This window comes from Papilio xuthus, unplaced genomic scaffold, assembly GCF_000836235.2.
Source record: "Papilio xuthus unplaced genomic scaffold, Pxut_1.1 DF824655.1, whole genome shotgun sequence".
NCBI lineage: Eukaryota > Metazoa > Arthropoda > Insecta > Lepidoptera > Papilionidae > Papilio > Papilio xuthus.
Genome location: NW_013533994.1, coordinates 2,372,300 through 2,399,652, shown reverse-complemented (window position 1 = coordinate 2,399,652; position 27,353 = coordinate 2,372,300). Strand labels below are relative to the sequence as shown.

Genomic DNA, 27,353 nt, shown 5'->3' with positions numbered 1-27,353 from the left:
TAGTATCAATTTCATTAAAAATAGTATAGAACATTATAATTTTTGTTCATCAAAAACAAAGTACTACAAATATAATTAATTTTTCACATAAAATTTTTAATTTTATCTTTGCAACTCGCCTTTAAGTTTGAATTGAGTTATCTGTAATAACCGAAGCCGGGTAAAATGACGTTTGGACACTTTTTTAGTCTATTTCTAGTGGTATGGTGGTCGATTAACAATATTTTTCATATTGAGTTCTAAACAATTTTAGCGGGAAGTTGACAATAACTAATTATTGTTAAAAATGAGTGTCGAAGAGGATGTAATGAAAATTCAAAAGAAATTAACTAAAATGACTTCAGAGGACGGAACTGTAAGTTTGATAATAGATAATTTTTAACCAAAAGAACTTAGACCGATTTCTGTCTAGACTGTAAGAATTAGATATATCTTGTTTAATTTCGAACAAATGTAACGAATCCTCGCGTTGGAATTATATACCTGATATAAATTTATCCTTATCTTTTGGTAAACTTTAGAATAGAATATCTTTTATTTATTACTTACCATATTGTGAATTCCTTTTTTGTTTTAGGGACAAGAAGATGCTCTTGAATTATTAAAAAATCTGCAAACGATGGCGATAAATTTGGATGTATTAACGAAAACAAGAATAGGAATGACTGTAAATGCTTTAAGAAAATCAAGTAAAGATGAAGAAGTGATTTCACTATGTAAGACATTGATTAAAAATTGGAAAAAATTCCTTTCTACTCCCAACACACCTTCTAAAGATTCAGGCAGTTCATCAAAGCCTAAAAAAGATTCAAGCAAGGATAAAGAAAAGAAAGAGGACAGAGAAAAAGACAGGAAACTACCAGCATCATTTCCCCCACAATCAAATACAACTGATGCTGTTAGACTAAAATGTCGAGAACTGTTAACCCAGGCCTTAAAGATAGATGGAGAAAATCCAAACTCATGTGGAACACCAGAAGAGTTAGCAGAAGAGCTTGAAGAATGCATTTACACCGAATTTAAGAATACTGATATGCGATATAAAAATAGGGTTCGTTCAAGAGTTGCAAATTTGAAGGATCCTAAAAATCCGACATTACGTACCAATTTTCTCAATGGTGTAATATCAGCATCTAGGCTAGCTAAGATGACTCCTGAAGAAATGGCCAGCGATGAGATGAAGAATTTACGAGAGAAGTTCATCAAGGAAGCAATTGATGATGCTCAATTGGCAACTGTACAGGGTACCAAAACAGATATGCTCAAATGTGGCAAATGCAAAAAGAAGAATTGTACTTACAATCAGCTGCAAACCAGAAGCTCTGATGAGCCAATGACAACCTTTGTTCTTTGCAATGAGTGTGGCAACCGTTGGAAATTCTGTTAAAACTTCCTAAAGTTACTTAGATAAGAAGTATATAAATATTTTAACAATAAAATACTGTACTTCTCGTAATACATATATAACTATGGAATCTGTATTTTTGTTTTGTCACTATGAATTGACTTGGCTTTATCACTGACTGGAATCATGATCAGTAGTCAATGACTTATTAGTTAATTTTAATAAATTAATTTGCTTAAAATATAAAGTTTCATTTTATAGGGTTTATTTAATAAAACTTAAATTGCGATCATAATTATGTATTCATCTATTATTTCACTTATTTACAATAACAGGAATGAGTCCTTTAGGACACGGAATAAACATATAAACTGGCATATTTCTTACCAAAGTCTTAAAAGCTAAAGTTTTACAATAAAGATTTAAGTAATTCTGGACATATAGTTTAGGAATATAGCTCCTATTTTCATACACAAAATATAAAAATTGATATTATTTTTTTATATTTATGTTGTGAGAATATTGTCTGCATTTTGATGAGACAAATCCAACATTCTCGGTGTATTACACAATGTTGCCAACATTAACACAATTATTATCTTCAAAATATAAATTATGTGAAGAATTCTAAGAAAAAAATAAAATTATAGTATCAACTACAATTTTATTTTCAATGACCTTGGTGGTTACTTCAGACTAAATTATAAACTTATATATCACCACAGAACAATCCTATCAATAACTACATATATTTATTAACAATAAGAACATATAAATACATATCACAAAGCTACAAACACTTTCATTCTAAAATCTCAAAAGGTATGGATCTGTTTAACATCTTACAAATACATGAATATAAATATTTCAACGTAAATGTAATTTGTAATGTAGTCAGTGAGACTTACAAAGTCGACAATTCGCAGGCACATCGGTCAATGTTTTTCATTTGTTAACGTCGTAAATTGAACAATGATAAAGTTTTCATATCCAGAATTTCTATTATCTAATATGGCAAGCTACACTTTGGTGAATATCAATAATTTTTTTTTTGGCTCACGAGGATCTATTTTTTCCCATATATAATATTCATCTTACTCCTAATTTGTAACCTAAATGCTGCTCCATTTTTTTAAGTCTTATTAACTAATTTCATCCTACCAATAATTCACCTGTTTTTATTTTTACAAATACTTTTTCATCATTACATATATCTATTTTGCTTTGTATATCTAATTTGAGATCAGTGACACTTTCTTCTTCATCTAATTTTGTTATTGTAAACTTTACATCTTCATTGGCGACGTAACATTCGGGCGTAAGATTTTTCTGGTAATTGAAATGAGTTTTCAAATGGTCCCGTAAGAAATGCGACTGAACAACGGCTAAATCACAAAATGAACATTTATGGTTGCCATTATTAAAGTTGTCATTTTTATCATGTCTTCTGAAATGGTTACCGAGAGCATCCTGACGCTGGTTTGTATAAGGACATAAGAAACATGGATGTAATTTGCGATCCTTTGTTGGCGTCACTTCGGTTTTGCTTGTATCATTTACAGAATTATTTAAAGCGCATCTTCTTTGCAAAAGCCTAAGAGTTTGTTGATCACTTATAGAGAATTGTTGGAAATCGCTTTTTGGTAGACCTTTAGGCATGGTTTTGATCGCCAATTTTATGTTCTCTGTGCTCTCCTCCTTTTTGTTTCCCGAAGGCTCCTCTAATTCAAGGAATCCATCGCTACCTCTTCGTCTTTCAGCGACGGCTTCATCGTTCTTTTGATGCTTCCTCATATGTTGAACATAATTGGCGTAATACTTGACAGAATAGTCACACAGTTCACATTTGTATCGCTGCTTAGAGCCGTGCAATGATAAATGAATTTTATATTGTTCCCTCTTCTCAAACGCGGATGGACATTTATGGCACTTGTATCGCTTCTCTTTTTGTCGACCATTTTTTAAATATGTCGGATATATAAACTCTGGATTACCATGCATTAGATAACCAAATTGAGGATCTGCTTGAAGTACTGGTGGAAAATGATCATTAGGTTTGACGAGCTTATCTTTATCACTTAAAACTCTTTTTTGAGCCTCAGTCTTTCTTTGAAATAGATCAGTACCTGAAAGTGGGATATTTTTGTAGTCCATATCTTCGCCGGATTCATAATCACAGGTAGACTTAGCGTCTGTCTCATGTAACAACTCATGTTTGGCCAAATTGCCAATATTCTTAACGGCGTAACTGCATTTCTTGCACTTGTTTTCGCCATCGCCACCATGTAAGCTCATATGATAGTTCAGTGCTGAAGTTTTAAAGAATTTTGCTGGACATTCTTTGCATAGATATTGTTTTGGGATATGCTTCCCTTCATGGGACTTCTTTGGAGAAATGTCCATATCTTCATAATTTTTACCTGGGAGGGTAACAACCCAATTTATTTCGGAGGTCGCAGCGCAGTGGACTAGCTCCAGCCGAGGTTCAGGGTGCGCCGGATCCGTGTTATGTATAAACTTAAGCATTTTAGTTTTAGTGTGATATTCATCGGAGTGAACAAAGATATGCGCAGCTAACTCAATGTCATGAAGTGTAGAAAATTCACAACTTCTACACTTGTTTGGATATGAGAGATCGTGGAATTTGTCGTGAACTTTTAATTCAGAGTCTGTGAAGAATCGCGCTGGACATTTTTGACAAAAATGTAATGTTTTTATTACCTTGTTTTCGGGAGTCGCACATTCCTCTTTAACGAAGTCATCAGCAGCATTCAATTTTTCTTCTTCGATTACCTTACGCAGTTTTGCTATCTGATCTTCATCGGGGATATCGGTCTCAACGGGACAATAGATGCGGCCATATATTTCGCCGTGTGTCTTTGAGTGATCCGCTAATCTTCCCGAATTATCACAAGTAAATTTACAATCCAAACATTTGTACACCAATACTTCATTGTGTGCGTTGGCGACGCAATGAATTTTTTCGTGATTCGGTATTTTACATTTTTGAGTATTAACATATGAACAATATCGACATTTGTACATTTTGTGGAATTCGTTCTTCGCGGAGACCCACACATAGGGAATTTCATCGAGATTTGGGTCGGATTTACTTTCAGTCTTATATGAAATCGAAGTCGACGCTTCAAGATCTGTTTCGAATTCACTTTTTTTCGACATAATACCGTGAACCCTCATATGCTGATGGAGGAGATGACGTTTTGAGACGCTGTAGTTGCATTCGGGACATTTGTAAGGAGTGTCTGCGGGCAATCGGTGGAATTGTTCGTGATACATGTACTGAGATTTGCTATTTGTCTCGTACGGGCACTCGGTGCATTTGTGTCGTTTGGTCGACAACTGATGTGTAGTTTGTGGTTCATTCAAAGGTGATTTGCAACCCATTGCTTTGGCGATGTACTCTTCGGGGTCGGTGATGCCGTGGAGAACGAGATGTTGTACCAGCTCTTGTTCGTCTTTCACAAAGAATGGACAGAAGTAGCACTTGAATATTGATTGCGGCGAAGGCTGGTGTTGTTGCATGTGTATGATCAGCATCGTTTTGTCGTTACTTTTGAACGGACACTTGGTGCAGAAATCTGGCACGGACTCGTTTAACAAAGTTGACCCCTCAACTTTCGGCTTTACTGTAGTAACGACTTTTATAACCCCGTCATGTTTAAGTCTGCAGTGCCTCTGCAATAATTTAAAAAAGCAATGTTAATTTATTTGAATTTCGAATAATATTTTTGAAACAAAAAAGATATGTTTATATACAGCGAATAAACTTTAAAATTACTTAAATAAAATTATAAAAAGATTTACATACCACTAGAAATATATAGGCTACTTAAGTTAGTAATTACAAAGAAGTCATATAGACGATAATTTTAATGGCTTGATTTTTCACATGATTTTAATTTACATATTAACATTACTTAATTGCGTCACTAGACATCTAGTAAATTTAAAAGGGATCTTAAATCCATTAATTGTAAAGTAAATAATGTGATTTAATTCATACCTGTATAACATGTTTCCAATTAGACAGCTGATTGCAATGACCGCATCGGTACGCCAAGTCGGCAGGGTCAGTGTTATTGTCGGGCTTTTTTACCGCTCCGCTACCACTTTGCTGAGACTTTGCGTCGTCTAACCCATACGAAGAGGCCTTCGAATGTTCCCGAACATGTTCCAAGAGAGCTTCTTTGGATGAATCTCTGAAAATATAGATAATGATTTCAATTGACATTTTTAATAGAAAAGAAAATTAAGACAGCAGAGTTGTTTAGTAACTCACCTGTAATTGCATTTTTTGCATTTCCATAAAGTCTTTTTAGGTCTCTTCGTATCTTCACTTCTATTGTCCAAACTATATTTGTAGTCGCCATGTTGAGTTTGTAAATCAAGTGGCTGCATATCTGTCGACGTGTTTGTAAGTTCGTTTGCGTCGTTGTAACTTTCATCGACGTCTAAGGACGTGTCGACATTCGTATTCTGTTCAATATAATGAAACTCATTCTCTCCATTCTCATTTAATATCGGCATAGCCAAAAACTTATTGTATTTACTATAATTTCTTCGCCCTGTCTCATCTGTCATTAGCACTTTTGCATCTGTATGGTTAGGATCTCTGGCGGATCTTAGTTTGATATGTTTTGTTATATCCCATCTCCAATTAGATTTGTATTTACATTGAGAACATTCGAATGGTTTCTTATTTAAATGTCCTACAATATGTACATGAAACCGAGACGCTGTGGAAGCCCAAAACATACAGTGTGGGCATTTGAATACCTTTTTTCCAACAGCTTGACTCGGTGACAGATTCATACCTTCATTTTCATCAACATTTTCAGAGTCAAAACTTTGAGGCGGTTCAGGAAGTGTGGAGTCATCATTGATACTGATATCAAGGGGTGTGTCAAATTTATTTGATTCTGTATTGATATTATTCCACACGAACACAACATTTTCCATAGGATGTGGCTCGACTTCTTTATCTGTCGAACATACAGCTTCATTGCTGTCTTGTGTTTCCGTTGCAACTGTTTTTGATTCTTCCTCATTTTTCTTGCAAGTTTTCATGTGTATGTATAAATCTGCACTAGATTTACACCTATGTCTGCAATTTTGACATCTCGTTGAACTTAAACTCGACATCAACGTATTGGTGGGCGTTCTGTTGGTTTGAGTCGAACATGTCTTTTCGTGTACCGAATGTTCTGATAAACATTTGCTTTCAAATCCACAGTTCTTACATCTTAAAGATCCTTCTTCTCCTGTTTCTGTGAGCAGTCTTTCTTTTAGTTTATCGAAAAATGATTCATGTTTCTTTCGAGTTGATGTTTCTTTAACTGGAGCATTGTTGACGACCGGCGTGAATGTGACATCTGGTGGTAAACAGTCTAATCTATTTGAGTTACTTGAATCTGGGGATTCACTCGATATTGACTCTTTGAATTTCTTCATCGGTGGTTCACCGGACGAAGTTTTATTTTGATTTGGGGTTGATGAGTTTAGAGGTATGAGTTGTGGTATTGGCCTGGGTATCTTTCGACTCTGTTTTCGTGACTTCGAATCTTCTAATGCCGATTCATGATGTTGGCCTGCACGTGTGTGACTTGAGCCATTCTTCGAGGATGTTTCAGAAGCATCATTTGAATCACTATTGCAACTGACCAATTCTCTTTCGGCGTACTGTAAACCCATTTCCTGTAAAATAGAGAGAAAATATAATTAGCAATGTTATTGCAATGTTTCAAACCTCTTGACACGCAAATATAATTCCAATGGTGTCAGAATAGATGGGATCCAATTTTTACTGACTTTCCCGCTTTATACAATGTGTCCATTTTCTTGTAAACTATATTACATGTTACGCGGGTTTACCTGGGAATGTTATCGCCAACTGTATTTAAATATATTAAAACGTTATTATTTCATCTCGAAAGTTTGTGTCTATTGGATTTAAGTAGACATATAATATATTTAATTTTTTTGTTATCTTTTAAATAAAAATAAGATTGAGGTAAGTTTTACTCGGTCGATGTGGATAATAAAAATTCCTACTACATTCCTAAGGAACGCATAATAAGGCCTAATCCAAACCTAACAAGACTTAATTTAATAAAATAATTTTAGTCAGTACTGTCATTTGTACGAGCGTTTCGACGATAGAAACCCAAAAGTAACTGCCCATATTTCAACACGAAACACCCAGTTAAAAAAGAAGAAAAAATCTACAGTTTTAAATCGCATGTTAATGGAAAGTATTAATACGTATAAGCAATTTTTATGACTTACAAATCGTATTCGTAAAAATTCATAGCACATATTTTATGAAATGTACCTACACCATGAAATGTTAGAGTAAAATGATTTTGGATGAATGTTAAAAGCCAGTGCATCTGATAAAAATAATAAACGTGAGTTTTACCTACCCTTACGTACTATAACCGTAACTAGATCAATAAAAAAAACTAAACAACATAAAAAATATATAAAAACTATATAACTATCCTATTATAAGAAGATATTTTTACGCCAATACAAATATTTCGGTCCAACCTAATATCAAATCTTAGACCAACCGCAAGAAAATCAACTAATCAACGAGACTCACCTAAGATATGGGTACATTATATATAGTAATCTAAGCTCCTTACAAAAATATATGTTCTGAATATGAAGTCGTACTTTATGTATAAACTTGAAAACATTAAAAAAGTTGTTAAAAATCGTTAAATTATTTCTAGCTATTTAAAAACATGAAATTAGAACCTTTAGAAACTTCTGCATTATTTGTTTAGAAAGTGTTAATAATTGTTGTAAAACTACCGGTCCCTGGCAAAAAAAATAAAGCTGGTAATATTATCTGCGAGTTAAAACACATGTAACACAAGCGACATCGGTACTTATTGCATGAACTTTACGCGAGTTGGAAAAGGGACTCAATGTAAACACGGCATAGGGCGCACACGGAGGACTGCGGCGTGACGTCACCGGGTGCGGCCTGCCGGTTGCCGGGTGCCGGGCGGCGGGCGGCCGGGCGGCGACACTCACCGAGGCCGAGTGCGAGGATCGCGAGTCGCCGCTCCCTTCCTCCTCCTTGGGGACGCGCGTGCTCCCGCTCGCCGCCTCCTCGGCGAGGCAGAGGTCGCTGGCGCCCACACGGTTGCGACGCCGGTTCGACGTCAACTGCCCCACTGGCGGCGTGTGGTGATTCATCTCGTGCACTGTCAGACTCTGCCTGATGTCGGCGGTAAAGTTGCAAATCGAGCAGCAGAAGCTACCCGTGCCGCCGTGGTTTTTCATATGACGGTCTAAATTCCATTTATATGGCGTCCGAAAGTCACATATGGTACACTTTATCATAGGCATCGAATGGTACTTGACGTGTTTCGTATATCGCGCTCTTATATGCGTCACGTAATTGCATTTGTCGCAAGAAAAAAAGTTTCCTTTCATTTTAGCATCGGAGGTTCCGTTGACGATCATTGCTGCGTCACCATCGACCTCCAACCGCTCGATGAGGTCGTCGCCGCAATCTTCTACGTCCATGTCTTCATCACACTCCTCTACTTCTTCGAGCATGTCTTCCTCTTTCTCCGATGACTCTGTGGCGGTAGCCGCGGTCGGCGTCCGGGACGGGGGTTCCATCTCCGCGTGTCTGTCGGAGCCGCTCTCTCCATGTACCATTTTAATATGTCGCACTAGTTTTTGGTGATGTCGGGAGGCGTAAACACAAAATGCACAATCGTAAATCTTTAGCTTCACGAAATGAACGTCACGCGTGTGGATAAGATAAGCTCGAGGGTTTTGTGTATAAAACGTGCACTTGGTGCAACTGTAGTTCCTTCTTATCTTGCACTGTGGTAGTTCCAAGTCCTCAGCAGCGTCCGAGGAACCCTCGGAGGACGCGTCGCCGTACAGGCGGCCTTCGTAGGGGCGCAAGATAGTCGCGACCTCGCCGACGTGCGCGCCCGGCGACGAGGACATCTGTTGAAGCATACTCCGCTGCAACAAACAATGCTCGGTGTCGGTTAAACGTGCCGAGACGAGAGTGGGAGGCGCGCGGGGCGCGCGAGGGGCCGCGCGCGGGTCGCGGGGTGCCGGTTGCGGGGTGCGGGACGAGCGCGGCGGAGGCGCTGCGGCGTGTGGTGCGCGAGAGCGTCGGCGGCTGAATGCGGCGAGGCGCGCGGCGGCCGTCGCACCGGCTCACGGCTGGCGCTGCCGCGGCGGCGTGGGCGCGGGACGGGAGCGGAGGGACCGATGTCATGTGCTCCTATGTTTTTCATCCTCGTCGCCGCGGTTAGGGGAGCCGACAGCCGGCGGCCGACCTCCACTCGGCTACGACCAAACGAGACCACTCCTCTGTGCTGCTCGAATATTATTTTGTTGCATAACCGCAGACGACTGGCCCTAGCTCTGTTTTAACGTTGTAGTTTTTCATTTTCGTCCATATGGTAAACACGAGTTATAATTATATCGTGTTGTCAGGATAACACATTAAAAAATAACAATGATAATTTCAAAACTTAACAAACTTTACCTATCACATATATCAAGTACATAAGTAGCATGAAAAATATTGGTTAGTTTAGCGTTGATGTCTTTTGTGATGTTTATTTTAATTTAATGATGTTATGAAAGTGAATCTTAATAGGTCATGCAAAAATACGATTAGACAAACATTTCAACCCTTCAAATGTATTTTCATTTACTTTAAATCTAATTGCAGGATGTACCGATCGCTTAGATAAGCTCCCTGGGGAGATAAGTGCGTACTCCTTATCCTGCGGCGCCTCCACGTCCTAATTTACTCGAACCTACTTCCGTGTCAAGATGAACTTAGCTATAGATATAACAGCGATATAGAGTTGTGTAGTCAATACTGACGTTCAACCGCCTATAGTCGTTGAAATAGGTGAGACGGAACAATCCACTCAGACAATCTCGGCGCGTGAAGGCCTGACCCCTATGAAGCGTTCCCATGTAGCAATACCCGTAGAGGTTATGTAAACACAATTCTATCGTTGTTATTACATTCATCCTATCCTAGGCATCCTATTACACTGCAAGACTAGCTACCTGAATACATAAACGTTTTAAATACCTACAAAACTAATGCGTTCGGAAAATAAACGTACATATATTTAACAAACGCAAACCATAATTATTATAGCGGCTTTATTAGTATTTAGTGAGTGTTTTTTTTTAAGTTTTTTTACAACGTTTATTAGGCAGAAAGCAGCTGAAAAAATTTCTCTTAATAGAATGTCTAAAGTGTGATATTAAAAAAAATAAGTAAAAAAAATAGTTTTTAACGTTTTCTCTAGGATTCAAACTCGGAGCCACAGTCTTTACAATAAAACACTGTGGTTGCTGAGTCATGCGGGTCGCTAAAAGACAAAGAAATAAAGACTTCAAGGTATCTGCTTTCAACTACATAACATAAACTTGAGTATATCTACTCCTTTATTGGAATATGTCTAGAAATGTATTACTATTCATATTCGATATAACAAACATTAATCTAAGCCGGCTTAGGATTGAACCCAAAACATTTATACAAAACAAAAGAAATTTACGATATCTTATTGACACAATTTACAGTGATTATTAGATATAACTTTATATAGTATTTTAAAGTCTCATCGTAGCCTGTTTATAATGTGAAACATACCTAATTTGACAGTATAATTAGTACTCCACGTGTCAGAAACTCCTTAGGTTATCGCTAAAGAGCGCTCAAAAGCACTAGTGACGTCACTAATTCAAAATTAAAAGCATGTATCGTGATCGGAACATAGAGGTAAAGATTCCGTAACGTTACTGTTCTAAAACAGATACGAATCTTTAGAAATATGTTTTTTTTACTAATTTAAGCTTATTTTAAAATTACAAAATGTAACATTTTCTTAATATATACAAATTAATTAATATCATTATTTACATATTTACAGGGTTCCAATATTCGCTTTCTTGATTAAGGGTATTTTTCACTAAGCTTTATATTGACTTTTTCAAATATCAGTTTTTCGATTTATATTTCCTTAATTGGAAATTAAATCAAACAAGACTACAGTCAGCAATGACGCAAGCTCGGACAGTGGGTTTAAATTGCCTTTTTTTCCGAGAGTTGCAAGTTTTTGTGATGTTATTCATTTTCAACCTCCCGTAACAATCCTGAGGTCTTAGTACGTATAAGTTATTGTTTGTTTTAAAGTTATACCATTTAGTTTTTCCAATGAATTTGATGGCGCATAAACATATCACAATAACTCCGGATTTACCAATAGCGCAACAACTTAGATTCAATTTTTTTTAAGATATCCCGTGGTATTTAAGTTGTTTCGTTAATAAAATTATAACAATTTGTTAGAAATATACAACTGACATATGTGGCCCGTGGCTGAGTCCGCAGTCTACACATCTACCGACAGACGAGGTGTCTCGGCAGTCTCTCGATATATTTTTTTCCAGATTAGTGACTACAGTGTAACGTTGAGCGTTGACCCACATGTCCGCCGCGGCCGAGCTGCAAGTAATTCTATAAACATAGCGTTGGTACTACGCACGGCCAAAGCGACCCACCCTCTTTATCCTATAAAATATTTAAGTAAAAAATACTTTAGTGATGTTTATGTTACTACGGTGCGTTGTGATAAAATATGGTAGTTTTGTAGTTTTATGTACAAAATTGTTTGTTTTTAATTGTCTTATGTTCTATCAGTTATTTATCCATTTTTTTCTCAAAAAGACGAATGGATGAAACAGATGCGAATTACATAAGTCATCGGAACGATATAAATTACATTTAAAAATACTTAGCAAATGTACTATTGTAATTATAAGATTAATTCGGTAAATCTCCATAAACATACAACATTTTATTTGCACTATCCAAGATATTCGAGTCGGACAGCGAATGGAAAGCGAGACGTGAAGCAGCGCCGCGCCGTGCCGTCGGGGCCAGCTGTCGGACATCCTGCGTTGCGCGGGGGGCACGGGGTAAGACGTGCGGTGTGCGGGGTGAGGCGCGCGGGACGCGGGGCGGGGAGCCAACCAGGCAGGAAACGGAGAAGGCATCCCGGAGCACAATGGAGGCGGCGCGCCTCAGGGGGAGCCCTCGCAATCGATATGGCGTCGGCCCGCTAAGGTCCGCTGGCCGCTGCTGAGGCGGATGCCCCGGCCCCCGCTCCCCGCGGCCACGCCGCACCCTGCCGCACCTGCTGGGTATTTATAGAGCGCGGGGGGATGCAGGGACGTCGAGTGCGCCCTAGCGAGCTACCTGCGTGTGCACACCGACACCGTGCAACTCGAGGGCACGCCGCGGCTCGCACGCACTCACCGAGACGCGCTTGTTTGTCACGACGATGTAAAAATAGTTGCAGCAAGTTGCCGAACGTGGTTCGCCGTTCGCGATACGATACCTTGCCACGTTTCGAATAACAGGAAAGAGTTTGTTTTGCCTTGTTCTGCACTGTAGGTGGAGGACGAATACGTCGATGCAATACAAATGCAACTCGTTTCGTGGCTTCTACAAATCTGTATTGACCTTAAAATTAAGATTATTTATATGGTTTCGGTTAATTACAAAGTTACTTTAATCGATATTGAGTAAAAAATTTACACTACTACGCTGAATGAAATATAGAATACATATGTATATTATTACTCAAATAGAGAGATTTCCTGATGTGGCGATGAAATCCATAGAGCTATTCGGCTGAACGCGAAACACGCACATAAGTGTAAATGACTTAACTCGATCATTTAAACGGGTGTTATTATTTTAATTTTAAATATAAACATAACATGGAGATCAAGGTCGGACGATTCTGGCGAATCTAATTTTTAATAAGAAAATTTATTTGACCTCAAATATAATTATACTGATGCAGTCTTCAAATGATAAGATATTGATAAAATACATTACACCGAGATACATCACATTGAACTTGAATTGTACATAAAACTTTGTAAAGCCGTACGACAAAATTGTATTTACCTACTTTAAAATTCAGTGTCCTTTCACTCTCGCCTCCTTCAAGTCGGACTCCCATCGAATAGCGTCTGCATCGCGCATATCGAGTCATTTCGATACGACTATTACTTTTGCTTTCGTTCGGGCGCCGTTTTACTACAATTATTCTGTGAACCGCAGTTTTATTACCAACTAATCTTTACTTAATTATTTCTTATGGTAATGGGGTAAAAACGAACATAAAGAATTATTCTGACAACGTCAAATGTTAAACTTATAAAAATATTGTACTTTTGCTATATATCAGCTATATGGATTTATGTCGTAAAGGAATCGGTAGAGCACAGTTCGTATAGGTAATGTTAATAACAATGTTTCACTTGATACGAATTATTGCCAAGTACCTATGTAAAATGTACTCTCGGACAAATTATCTGCGGCGCGACGCAGCCGGTGCGACGTACATCTGCACTGAGTCAACATCATTGTCTGCATTGTTTGGAGCTCCGCAGCGGCCTGTGACTCGTTATATTCGTTAGGATTAGATTAGACTGTCTTCGTCGCTATCGAGGAACACAAATAGTTATACTGTAAAAGGGTATAGCTAGGTATGAGAAGCGTCATTCGCTGATGTTGTTAAGAGGCGGGCGTTGGGGACGCAGGCAGGCAGGCATGGCGAGCGTGACTAGCACGAGTGCGTCGACTGCGCGGTGTGCGGCGGCGGGAGGCGGGCGGCGGCGGGAAGCGGCGGGTGACGCTCACCTTGCCTCGGCCTCCGCAAAACACGACCACTTCTTGCAACGAAACACTTTGTATCCGATATCAAAGTTATAGCAAATTTTCACGAAAACAATTGTGATGTTCGACTCCGTCCGCCGTCAGACGTTGTTATCACAGCCGTTAGTTGCACTGCCTCACACCGGCGCAGCGCCGTAATCAATTCTTCACGTACACGTATGTACGTACATATTGCCGCCTTTGTTTCAAATAATTTTCAGGCAAAACCATTATAGATACCGATGCTGTTCAAACTAACGTTAACTGACAGACGAAGGTTATTTTCATATGTCTGATAAGAACCAACGTCGACATAATATTATCCCTAACTGTCAACTTAGAACTTTAAAATCTAAATTCGTGCAGGAAACTCAAATCGATGGACCATGCGGACGGCATCGCAACGGCTGCAGCGACGTTGCAGATTTTGCGACGTAAATAATTTGCGCGCCAATTGACCTTTCGTCGGGCGTCGCCGGAGTGCGGCGGTGGCGTGGCGGTGCCGGCGGGCGCGGTCGCAGACCAACACGCTCTATATATAGACACGCGACAACACGGCTCAGCCTCACGCCGCGCCGCGCCCGCCGCCGTCCGGGCACCCGCTTGGGGCCGAGTACGTAGGCAGTTTTCCTTTATCACCCGGTCGACAGCCTCCGACCTGGTATTTAGGGAAGCGACGCCGCGGCCGCCGACGCCACCGAGACGAAGGCGACGGGATGCCGACCCACGCTTCCCTCCCGGCTCCCAGGATCGATACGCTGCGAGTGGTAACCGCCAGGAAACCTCTTGCGAGATATAAAACGACTCTAAATAGGTATAGAGCGGGCCATGATCGAATAGAGAGATTCTTATAAATTTTTGTAAAGTAAAGTTTGAAATTATATGCATAATTTTCCAGTAAAACTGGGTGGAATCATAGTCTACTAATGTTAGTCTATTCTACTCTACTAATAGTTAACATTGCCCTTGCCTATGAAGAGTTGTATAACATCGACGTGCGCGAAAATAATGAGTAGTCGTTATTTTCATAACTGAAACGCCGAGGCGTCAGCGGCGGCTCACGTTCGTCAACTATCTATGTAAGTGTGATACAGTGCGCCGATTCTCGTCCGCCGCCATGTCACCGGTCGGACGGGTAATTATCATAACCTTGAAGAAGGTGGCCGCTAAACGGCTCTCGGCGCGTCAAACAATGAAAGGAGTGCAGCCGGCGACCGGCGACCGGCGAGGGCCGCCACGGCGACGGGCGCTCGCATGGAATTCGTACCGAGTGGCGTGAGCCGCGCTCGTTTAAAGATGGCTGCTATGATAAAGCGGTGACGCTCCTCGGGCGCGGGCGTCGTGTCGGCGGCGCGCTTGTCGGCGTGCGTGGGGCCAGCGATGTGTATGTGTGCCGGCTTCCCCTCGCCTCGCTCCCCCGGCCGCGCACCGCAGCGCGCCCGTGCCCCCGGCCCCCGCAGGCCGCGCACGCCGCCGCCGGCCGCAGCTCTGCCGACCATCCCGCCTGCTGATAATGTGCCTTATCAAAGCAGCAGATAGCAGAGGTGCTGCGCTCGATTAGATGTCACGGACGCCAGTGCCGGCCGACACGACGCGGTCGGCCTGCACGAGCGCTGTGCCGACTTGTTTGTCCAATAACTTGTTGACGCTTTGATTTACATTATGAGTCAATTTGTTATTGGCTACAGGATATCGATTATGTGATCATCGTATCTCGTGCTTTGCTATCGAAGGAACATTGGCAGCCGGGTAATCGCGATGTTTTGAACACTACATCAATTAACACTAATTATTATAACTGGAATGACAATGTTTTCTCGTTGCTTCGATTACTTACCAGAAATCAATATAACGACTACATGGTTCAGTGGTTAGACAAATCAATTGAGGCGGTATAAGTCGTGAATACAAATTCCAAAAGTCAAATGATGATTTGCAAATAATTTGATAAGACTTTGTAAACATTAGTAGTTATATGTATAACTTTATGATGATTGTTGCTGAATGTTGTAAAGACCTGTATATTGTGACGTAAGACTAGAACTAGACTATTTCTCGTAACAGTTCTCATGTTATATAGAACAAGAAGCTTAATGTGTCATCTTATCGTCTTAAAGAAGCCGTCATTTGAAATAACTACGAGACAAGCGCTTGGACAATTACAAAACACCTTACAAATATAAACCTACAAACCGTTTACTCTCTTAAAATATTCACTGTAAATAAAATCACAATAAAATAAAAATAACACTGGTAGTAAAGTGACGGGCCTTAACTTTATCCATTCATTATCACTATTTTTATGTTTTTATAAGTTTTATTCCAATATTTACCTACCATTTTGGACAGTCAAAGATTTTTATCGAAGCATTAATTAAACGCACATGTATTTCTTATTAACGACAGAAACCAATAAGCACCGTGTCCGCCGCAGTTCGCCACCGTATATTGAAATCGTGTAGGCAGAGACACCAAATTGGTTTACGCCTGCCGAGATTTCGCGTTGCAAAAGTAACACGTAGGGGAGTTTATCACTGAGCGGCCAACACAATTTGCAAAGAGAGAGGGTGAATGTTTTATACCATCGCGGATACGTAGTCGATCGATGTTTAAAGGGACAGTGGCTATAAAAATATTCTTCTTAAAACATGATACAATTGTAACAAATATGTATTTTCACGACCATTATTCATTTTTGAAGGCAATCGATTCAATTATAATAATCGCATTCATAAGAACTTTTACGTTAGAAATTCTGAAACTTGAATATTATCCCGAATCATAAAAAGAAGATAGCACAATACATTAGTTTATGGTTAATTGATTTTGTTTTTTTTTCTAGGATACTATGGTAAGTGTTGTCTTTGGGTCGCTCAGAGTACTACGGCCACCATTTTACCCGCCAGCAAAGGAGGCAAACATTACCGCGTCCCAGTTTGAAATAACTGGGCTAACGAGACGTACTATCTTGTATTAAAGTTATAAGCGCACGTGCCGAGTTGCAGTATGCAGATATCAAAAAGTCTAATTGCGATACTATAATGTGGTGGACCACCAATTACGTTCGACGATAAAGTTATAAAAAGTGGCAGCAAAATTGCTTAATTCAATTCAAATTTAAAAAAAAAATATTAAAGCAAAGAAACTTGTGATCTCAAAAAGCTACATTAATTTTCCTAAAAAACTCCCTAAACTAACTCTATACAATTATTCATTGTGCAGAACTATTTGAATATTGTAAAGATGGTTCACTGGCACTGCTTCGTATAACATTGTTTTGAAACAAATTACAACATGTAAACATATTTATGTTGTGAAGATGTTAGTGTTACATCGAGGTGGTCAACAATCTGGCTACTTATCTCAAATTATGTGTAAATAGATAAGGCAGTCCCACACAATGTCTTACGTCACCAATTGCTGGTGAGAAACATTAAAAACTGAGATACGTGAACCAGTTGGAGGATGGCTAATCGTTTGCTTCTGATTAGATTAACATACAAAGACTTCGAGAAAATGTTAAGAATTACCTTTATCATAATAATATCTATCTAAAAAAACTTATATTAGTTTATATTTAGATGAAATATGAAAATTTGTTATCGACTTAGCTAATATTCTTAAACATTTATATTTGTTTCATATTATTGAAAATAATTTAAGATAATACATTGAGGTTGTTAAACTTATATAGTCCGTGGCAGTGAATAGATTTTACGATAGACATCTCATGTATATATTTTTATATATTATAATTAAAAAGTACTACACCTGTAAGTAAAGGCCGTAAATCGATTCAAATTAAAACAGCGGTGAAACTGATAGAGAAACTGCGCACTAGGGCAGTAACACTCGCTGATGTGTACAGTAACACACGAATGTATGTTGTTCATGTTACCTACGCGGCGCGTGTGTGAGTCGAAGAAACCCAGGAAAGCGGCTGCGACGTGTCGCAAGAAGCCGTTGAAGTAACATAAGCGCGGCAAATTATCAGGGTCGTGCGACGAAGGCACCGTCTCGAGCTCCGTCGTCGACGACTGTACAACGCCACACTAACTATAACTATACAAGTACTAACGACCAACACGAGTAAACAACTCCGAAGCCGACGTCGCCGGTTCACCAAGAGCGGAAAAATACGGACGTAGCAAAGGACGTTCGCTTCACGACACGACAAAGAACAGTCACGCGGTCCACTCCCGCAGTGGCGACCGTGACAACACCTAATTATGCTCGTATATATACTATACAAGCTACGACGATATAAATCCTGCCGATGGTAAAGGTTACATTAGAATATTGTCGTTTTTTTATATAAATCAATGGCGGTCCGCCATATTGTAACGTTTGCTTGCTTAAAACGGGTTTTGTTGTGCGCAGGCGCAAGCAGCCGGCCGCCAGCTGGTCTCGAGTCAGGTGGTGCGTGGCCTCGCGGACGCCGCGCCACCACGCTGCCGCGCCGCGTCGCGCACCAACTGTGCCATAGCTTTACCACTTGCATTTGGTTACAACGATGCATTAGCAAAAACAATTTTTTTCTTTACTTTATTACAACAATAAAATCTGCAGTGCAGCAATTAATCATTAAATACAATGTAGCGGACGTAAAGGCGTTTCTCATATGATCTTTTTTTCTTTGTTTTGATTTGATGATTTGTATTTACTTGTCGTAGTAATAAACGTCCTGGACATTCTAATATAGCAATGAAAGCTTTTTGCATAATCTCGGTTGCTGGAATCAACACCGTATAACAAAGCAGAAGTGTAGTTGAAAATAAAACAATAGTCGAAGCGCGCTTAGGTCATATTTAGGTGGTGCGTGGTGAGGTCACCGGCGACGAGCGGCGGCGGCAGTGAGTGCGACGCCCGCCACGCCGCACCGTTTCGTCGACATGGATGCGGACCCGACAGAGCGACCGCGTGTAGGTATATTACGTGCTCCCTGTCATATAGTCAAGTTACACAACCAGTATTAACATCGATCTACTTTTTCCGATTCGAAATAGAAACCGCAGAAATACTAGTAGCATCTCTATTATGAAGGGGATGAAGCAGTCATATCATGCATATATCACCATTACGCATATAAAATGTGAGAGAGGCGTACAAAGTATGCATTCGTATACTTACATACGGTTTGTCGAGCATATTCGATATAGCAGTTGCAGTACGCGCCGCTCTTCATTGTCGGCTGTCGGGTGGCGGCTGGCGCTCGCGCGGACACGACCGACCTCTTTACGTTTCAGTGACGCACGCTGCACGCGACCACTGCCAGCGGTGATAATTGTGTGTTGAAAATGAAAACATCGCGACGCTCGGACGTCGACGATAACGACCAACCACACACACACACACCACACTGCCAAATACGCAATAAAAACGCGTATTCAATTCAAAATTACATTACTTCCGTACACCATTGGTCTTATTGGTCTTGGTCATTGGTTAGGTACCCAACAAAAGACTTCGGTTATATTAGCAATGGTTTTAGGTCGTTTTGTAGACGTTATCGTTGTAATACGAAGTGAATTTTTGCAATGTACACGTTCTACGAATGTTGGTAACCTGCCAAAGACTTACGCGGCGAGTATAAGGGACGCATAGCAGAAGCAGTGAAGAAAAATGCGGCATACACGAGCGAGCTATAATAGTACGTGCGCACTAGCTCTATGTGGCTTCACAGAATCACCTCGGCAAGGCTATCGCTGATAACGTGTTATCTGCGCTTAGTGGCCGCCTCGATGGCAATTCAGCGTAACAGCATCTCTTTGTCTACATATGTACACGTACTTTTAATTTCAATAAAGCACCTATGAGGATTCTTATGACTTAAAAAAATATTAATTATTTAAATGAATAATTTAAACAGAAAAAAACACGTAGGTTCGTTGCTCTACGTCAGACTTACGATCCTACATTCGTACATATAAAGACTCGGTATCTGCTAAGAATTGTAGGTGTATATGTCCGCTTCCTAAGAATGTTGTCTGTTATAGTTAGTGGAGCCTTCAAATCTAATTCATAACCTGTTAAACCAAGTTAAAAGTCTAAGGCGATTCCTAATCTAAATGGTATAAAAGACATTTTAATAAAAAAATCTTCTTTAACTCTGAAAATCTATTTTCGAGTGTAAACAGAAATATTTTTTTTATATTTTGTCTGGGATTAGGAAACAATTTGGAATATTATATTTTTAGTTAGGTGGTTGAATTTTATTTAGCCAATTAATATTGTTGCGTGCGCAGCGGAGCGCCGTAATTGAAGACGTGCATTGTGCGACGACATTAATTATTAAATTGGAGCGTCTGTTGGTATCAAAAATGCGAACCTCCATATAATTTATGTAGCTACTTTTGGCAACACATCGTCTGAGGTTATGGCGGTGGCACTGAGCGGGAATGGCAGCAGCCCCCTCACTAGCCTGCCCTCGGGAGCAGTGGGTGGCGGCTGGCGGCTGTCGGCCCGACCTCCATTCTTCGGAACCTAGCTTAAAATATATATAGCACACCAACCTTGTTATATAAGTAGATCTGTATATACTTATTACTCAAGCCTACCTATAAAATTCTTTGTTTGTTGTTATAGACGACGAACCTTGCTTTAGCAAATACTGTTGTCACGATGTTTCAAAATGGTAGCAGTCAACTTAAAGCATCATTAATATTATTGTCTTTAACTACGCCATTTCATCAATAGACAGAAATTAAATACAAATAGAACAACACAGATGTCGCAGCCCATTTATAAAATTTGTCTTTGTAAAAAACAGCTTAATTAATAAAAATAGTAAGATGTAATTTCAATCAATACGGCTGATCTTTGATCGTATTTTTAATTTTGATAGTTACCTATAATTGTTTAGTAACCTAAATTATTTTCGCTATAAATATTCCCTAATCTAACCTAAGGTGAAGGCAACTTAATTAACATTTCACTGAGCTTTTGGTAAGAGATATTGGTATCAAAATCTGCTTGTCTTAATTCAATTCTACGAATTTAGTCGAAAAATTAATCGTTTAAAACAATTGAACTACGTATGTTCTTTTAAAAATCATCTGGCCACATCGCGTGAACATGTTTCCGATTGCTAGCAATATATTTTTTTTCGAATTTAATAATTTTTAAGAAGTAAGATTCAATTTTACTACCACCACCAAATACGCTCTACCAAGGATCGATAAATAGCACGTTGTAACATATTTATATTGCCTGACGTAACCTTGACAAGATCGGTCGGTAGGCCTACCTGCGCTGTCCTGTGCCAAGCCGCCATTGTTAAATCTCGTGGCATCATCAGCCATTACTATTTAACATCAACAAACACGTGTTAACTTCGTTTTTACACCAATTTAATTTATCTTAAAATATATTAATCAAAAACCTATGTGATGGTTAAATCATAATTAAACCAGTAATTGTCATTATGGTTGTTAGTTTAAGGAAAACTGTATTTTAAATTGTTTTGTCTCCATGAGATCTATATGATTACGTTGCCAAGTTCTTGAAACCGAATAGCCTTAGTCCTCATACATGATACCAATAAATAATAACATGGCGGGCTATTTCGTTCATGGTTCTGTATAAATCCGGGTAATATGTTTTAATATGAATTGTGCTTCGTGCTTTTTACACATATGCATTGAACAAACCAAATGTAATTTGATGAGACTTGGTACTTTATATTCTTAGTGTACTGTGTGAGAAGTTTTAACTTATGATATACATAATGCGAATTTTAAAAATAAACTATGTTTCTGGGGAAGTTTAAATAGTGTTTTGTTCTGGATCCAATGATAGATATCTATCAATAATAATCGATAAGAGATATTCAAATTGTCCGCGGCTGGATAACAAGCCTCGAATACCGCAACGGGAACTATATGAGCGTGAGCCACCTGCATTCGTCAACTTCCCGCAGATTTAAACAGGTCATTGGCCCCTTTAGCGGGGACTGATCCCCAACGCACTATCTAGAAGGATATTCTTTGTCAAATGTTTTTTTGTGCTATGTTAATCAATTTGTCAATCGAATAGATCACAAATTCAAATTATTAAATTAGTTTAAAAATAGTACGGTCGATTATTTTTATAACTTTGTTTTGTAACAATCCGGAATACTTCCAAACAATCGATTTTTTTTTAGCTTTTACGTGCAAAGAATTATTAACTCGCAATGGTTTAAAAACGTAACATTTTACTAGACGATGAGCTAAACCAACCTAAAAGTATTGTTTTAAATAAAAATAATAAATGGTACAATAATCAGCCAGCAAATTACGTTAACCTTGTTACACTATTGTTATAAAAAGATGCTGTGTTACAAGACAGCACATCGTCGTTCGTATAGCTAACGACTGCGACCGAGAGAGGGGATACGTGTTGAAGCCATGTGATGGGCGCCTCGAGGGCCGCGTGCAAGCTATACATGTATAACGCATCTCTGTCCGTCGGTGCAGCAAAACGAGAAAAAGCAGACGCCAGCTGCATTGCAGCTGCCGCCGCCGCTCGGTCGACGTGGCGGGCGTGGAGGGCGCGGCGGTCGCGGGGGGTGCGGCGGACGCGGCGGGTGGCTGTCGCGGGGGGCGCGGCGGACGCGGAGGTGCGCTTGACGACAATCTCACAGACACACACGCGAATTATTCAACCGTCTAATGCAGGTGTTGCTAACAACTCTGACTGGGATGTCATTACGCTGTTCTATATAGATCAAATGTTAATTGTTATCATATTAAATTAATTACAGTTAATGTAAGATACGTAGTAAACTTTTCAAAATATACATTTCAGTTATTTAACTAAAACCATAGTAGCTCAGTGGATTGACGCCGGCCTTACACTTTAGCAATCGTAAGTTCGGTGAAATTTCAAAATAAATAAATGAGTATAAACCGAGTCAATTAGAAGTCAAAGGTTAGGAGCGAAAAGTGGAATATTTCCATGACGTCTCAGAAGAAACGAACATACAACTATTTAACTCGGTTTTATCTGGGTTCATACACTTCATTTCATACGTTCATACGTTTAATAACAAAACAAAATAAAAAAAACTTGTAACTTAATATTAAGAGAAGAACTTATTATATCTAATATGGTATGGGTAGAACCATTAAAACGTTTTAATTCATTTTCTGTCTACAATTCTGACTCACTCAAAGCGGAAAAACATCGGCGGACGGGGTCTTTAACAGAAGCATTTTAAGATGTACACAATTATATTGTTTTACAATTTGTTCTATTATTGTAAGGTACAAAAATATAAGAATCATGAATAGTATACCTCTCACGCGATAGAATATGACTTTTGTTTCGTGTTTTCGCATGTACTTTTAAGGTTGGCATAAACGTCGTAGTTGCAACCTTTTATTGCGGCAACTTCTTGTTTTGCCACAGCACGCCACCGACTTAATGTTTAAGAAATTACTGCTTCAAAGAAGTGCTGGGCACGACATGCTGTGTATACGTTTTATGTGGTAACTTGTAAAATTGTGCTATGTCGTTCTTGAAAGTACGAACAAAAAGTATTATGTTTACATGGTTTATAGATAGAGATAGATTAAACTAAGAACATGACCACGCTGTTTAAATTCTAAACGTCGTCACGTGGGTTCCCACTAGCTAAACACATATTCAAAAACAAATTGTTGTTGCTTTCATCTTTAAAAACACAGAGATGTTGGCGTCGATAGATGTTTCGGCAATGAAAACTTTTTTTTATATAATTTCACTACTATATGCATCTATAGTTACCAACCGTGATTTATGTAGCAAGTCTCATTTTGAAGGACGGAAGCGGATATTGGAGAATTTCGCTAAAGGTCACACATACAAATAGAGGTCAAAGCGAACTTTTCTGTAGCTAGTCCGCAAAACACTAAGACTCAGACAAAAGGTACAGTCATTCGTAAATTGATTCGAAAATTTTGGTTGTTGCTAAAAAGCTAGCTTGTGGTTAAAAAAATATTAAGATTTACGGATTACATACAATCCTTTTCAATAGAGCAAAAGTCTTAAGGAAACTATCATAAAAATCATTAAAATGTCTTTTTAATTTTGAAAGCACAACAAAGTTGTGACACTATCAAATTAAAATTGTTGCAGCTTTTTAAAAATCTTTTAACAGTATTCATCATGAGAAGGGTCGCTACACAATGTGTAAGTACAGAAAGGTTGCCAATGCGGGTCTGTCGAGACTCGAGACCTTCATCTGAGCCGCAGACAAGGACGTTCGAATTTCCTCTACAGCTATCAACCGATACGTGTTACTTTGTCTACCGAATATTGGATACTTTTTGAGTGTATTGTATGTATACTATAGATGTTTTTCTTGCTCTTTCTCTCTTCTTAATCTTGTGTTTAAAAATATATAACTAGACATTGTATAATATTATAATTTAAACTGTAACAATAATATGTTTTTGTAGCTATGCTTAACATCAGTGGAAGTCCACGGTTATATTTGATGTAAAAAAAAATGATGCAGGTACTACACGTTGACCTACTTGACTGTTGAACTATTTATGAAGATATATTTCAATTATATTTTAGCAAAAATAATCATTATTTGCTGTTTTCGTACTATCAGGGTCTTAAGGTATCCTTAAGGACTACACAGTATTCTTTTGCGGGCAGCAATTACCGGATCGAAGCGGCTGACTAATATTTCTCGGTATTTTGTGACGTCGTACTCCCCGGGACCACACATGTGTCATTTAAAACGTAACTCTACCACTGTTTTCTAGGGTTGTTAAACTTTTACGTATTCCAATCTGTTTCTTGACGGATAGGATTCAATCTAAAATACTGTTGAAATTATTTATTCCAAACATTATTTTTAAGGAAAATTGATACCGAACTTTGTCGTTCAAGTTTTTAGTCAGACGCTTTGCTCTATTGTATTGGCGTTCTTTTGTTTTTTTTTTTTCAAATTTCCCTAAATTATTTTGCGTTAATGCAATCCTGTTTATTGCAAGAGATAACGTTTTAACAAACGGTGGATATTGTCTATGCGGTTGTCGGAACAAGCGTTGGCGTAACACCGTAATTTACTTTTTCGACGGCCTCGGCGTAAAAGCAGCAGATTTAGCAAATCCTTGTTGGAAGTCCCGGGTCGACCACTCCTGTGGGGAGCGTCGTCGCCTCGCCGCCCCGCCTGTCACCCACCCCCAACTTTCACTCTCTTGTGCGTCGGGGATCTCGACTTCGGCAACGAAACACTGTTAACGTCGCCCCGTGTTCAAACAGATTTCGCCTTTCGGACGATGAAATTAAGAACCCGATTCGAGTTAAGTACCATTTTGTGACGAGGAGAGCTCTTTCAATGTTACGCCTAAGGCGTATTAAGTACCGAGATTACGTCAGGCGATTTGAATGCGTATAGAATTCGGTATAAGGCAGAAACTCGCATAACTCTGACTTTGACACGCACAAAACGTGCTGCTGAAGACGATACCGGGCGGCGAACACCGGATCCCTCGTTACCGGGCAAGTCGTACGTACACCGACGTATTTCGGGGTATCTATATCTTAGCTACCGAACAAGGAATCCGTCCATAATATTTGTAATTGAAACTTAATGTATGTCTTCATACATACGCAACCCGCAAACGATTTCGTTAATGATGGAAACAATGCTATAGAAGTATTCGTGTTTGCGAGTTTACATGAGTAAGTCACGTTTTCACTTATTATTGTCGCTTCTGTAATACTGAAGAGTGGCATGCGCATTGAGTGCGCGCCCGGCATCCTCAACCGTCAGCGGAATCAAATGATTTTGTAACGACTTATTCGTATTTGCAATATTTCTGTGGTAGCGTTATAACCGGACCAGACGTGTGTCATTGACGATGCGCACCGCCAGAGTCATTAACATGGTTTGAAACACATAATAATAATTAATGCAACGAATAGCCTACGAAGATTTGAATTCGCGCGCTACATTTTTTGCGAATACATAATAACTACCTCATGTCAACAGATAAGAATCTTGGCACCTTCGCTCGGCACAATGGTAATTGTTGAAGTCGTGCAGTAAGATCGTGCCACCGATGGCGGTACCGCTTTGGTCGCCCATACGTGCTGTACTATGTTTATATAGTACATCGTAGGTGTGCAGTCTTTTTGTAGGCGGCTACAGCTAATAGGAACGACGCAAGAGCATAGCGAAGACGGAGCAGAGCAGAGCCCGAGGTCGGGCGCGCCCGAGTCGACGTCGCAGCGACCGCAGCGCCCGCTGCGACCCTACGACGCTCGAGATAAGGCACACATCGCCGCGCGCGCCTGCTGACCTCACCGCCGACAAATAATAAATATGTAACACTGATAAAGCCGCAGAAGCGTTGACCGGAAAGTATTTAGGGATTCTCTTTTGGCGAACGCACGAGCACGACGGGTCGTCGCGCCCGCCGCCCGCTCGAGGACGACGATGGTCGGTGACCACCGGCTATTTCTGGAATGACAGGACCGGGTCGAAATAGTTTGACTCTCACCGGTAGCGACGAGCGGGAAGTTCTCTTAATGTTTACGATACATACCTGCGTGTCGCTGTCCACGGAGTGGGCGTCGCGCGATTCGAACGGCACTCGTGTCGGTGGCGCGCGGCTGACTGAGGCGGGCGCGGGCAGCAGCGAGCGTCGCCGCGGCAGCAGCGGCCCCCGCGCGCGCCCCGCGCACCCCGCCCCGCGCTGCATTCCGTGCGTGCGCCCGCCGCCTCGGCGGCCGCACCGCCGTCGGGAGAGCCGCCGGGCCGCTTCCACCGCCACGCCACCGCCGCCCGCTGCCCGCCCGCGTCACGCACTCACTCACCGTCACCTCTATGTGACCCCGCCGACCTGGACCGCAGCTTCGGCGACCACGCATTCGGCTTGCAATATTCATGAACATAACATTATCTGGTCTATGACTCTGATAAACAAATAAAAAACCTATGTTCAGGATTCTACCATGTTTACGTAAAGCAAGATTTGGTAGAACAATGTGATGCAACAAATGTCGGCGTTTCTTGTCACTAATTGCAGTGATATGACATTAAACTGTCCAAAGTCTAATAATCTGCATACGATATGTTAGTATGATTTTAATAAGTTACCGTTAAATCGTCGTTGTTGTTATAATACCAATAAACCTTCAAGTAACTGTTAAGATTTCTCAATAAGTGTTGCGATAGGTCGGTTGGTTGTTGAGTAATCACGTTAAAGCCCTTTAAGGCAGTAAAGCTTTTAGAGTTGGATAGCCGCCACGCTG

The 27,353-nt window shown here is 39.9% G+C and overlaps 2 protein-coding genes across 4 annotated transcripts; one reads left to right on the top strand and one right to left on the bottom strand.

The window, feature by feature from the left end:
- Positions 1 to 175: 175 nt before the first annotated feature.
- Positions 176 to 1,999, top strand: TfIIS (RNA polymerase II elongation factor). Its single transcript, XM_013325757.1, has 2 exons — positions 176 to 355; positions 578 to 1,999. Exons 1-2 carry the CDS (start codon positions 287 to 289, stop codon positions 1,385 to 1,387), a joined length of 879 nt encoding a protein of 292 aa, XP_013181211.1. The 5' UTR covers positions 176 to 286; the 3' UTR covers positions 1,388 to 1,999.
- LOC106127620 (zinc finger protein Xfin) lies at positions 1,629 to 26,707 on the bottom strand. Of its 3 annotated transcripts, none has more exons than XM_013325755.1 (5): positions 26,645 to 26,707; positions 8,411 to 9,364; positions 5,646 to 7,060; positions 5,370 to 5,565; positions 1,629 to 5,041 (listed from the first exon to the last, which is right to left on the bottom strand). In XM_013325755.1, the coding sequence occupies exons 2-5, from the start codon at positions 9,356 to 9,358 to the stop codon at positions 2,498 to 2,500; spliced, it is 5,103 nt and encodes a 1,700-aa protein (XP_013181209.1). In that variant the 5' UTR covers positions 9,359 to 9,364; positions 26,645 to 26,707; the 3' UTR covers positions 1,629 to 2,497. The 3 variants fall into 3 exon arrangements, with proteins under 3 accessions (XP_013181209.1, XP_013181208.1, XP_013181210.1); XM_013325754.1 differs by lacking the exon at positions 26,645 to 26,707 and adding an exon at positions 19,245 to 19,350; XM_013325756.1 differs by lacking the exons at positions 8,411 to 9,364; positions 26,645 to 26,707 and adding an exon at positions 19,245 to 19,344.
- Positions 26,708 to 27,353: the final 646 nt, after the last annotated feature.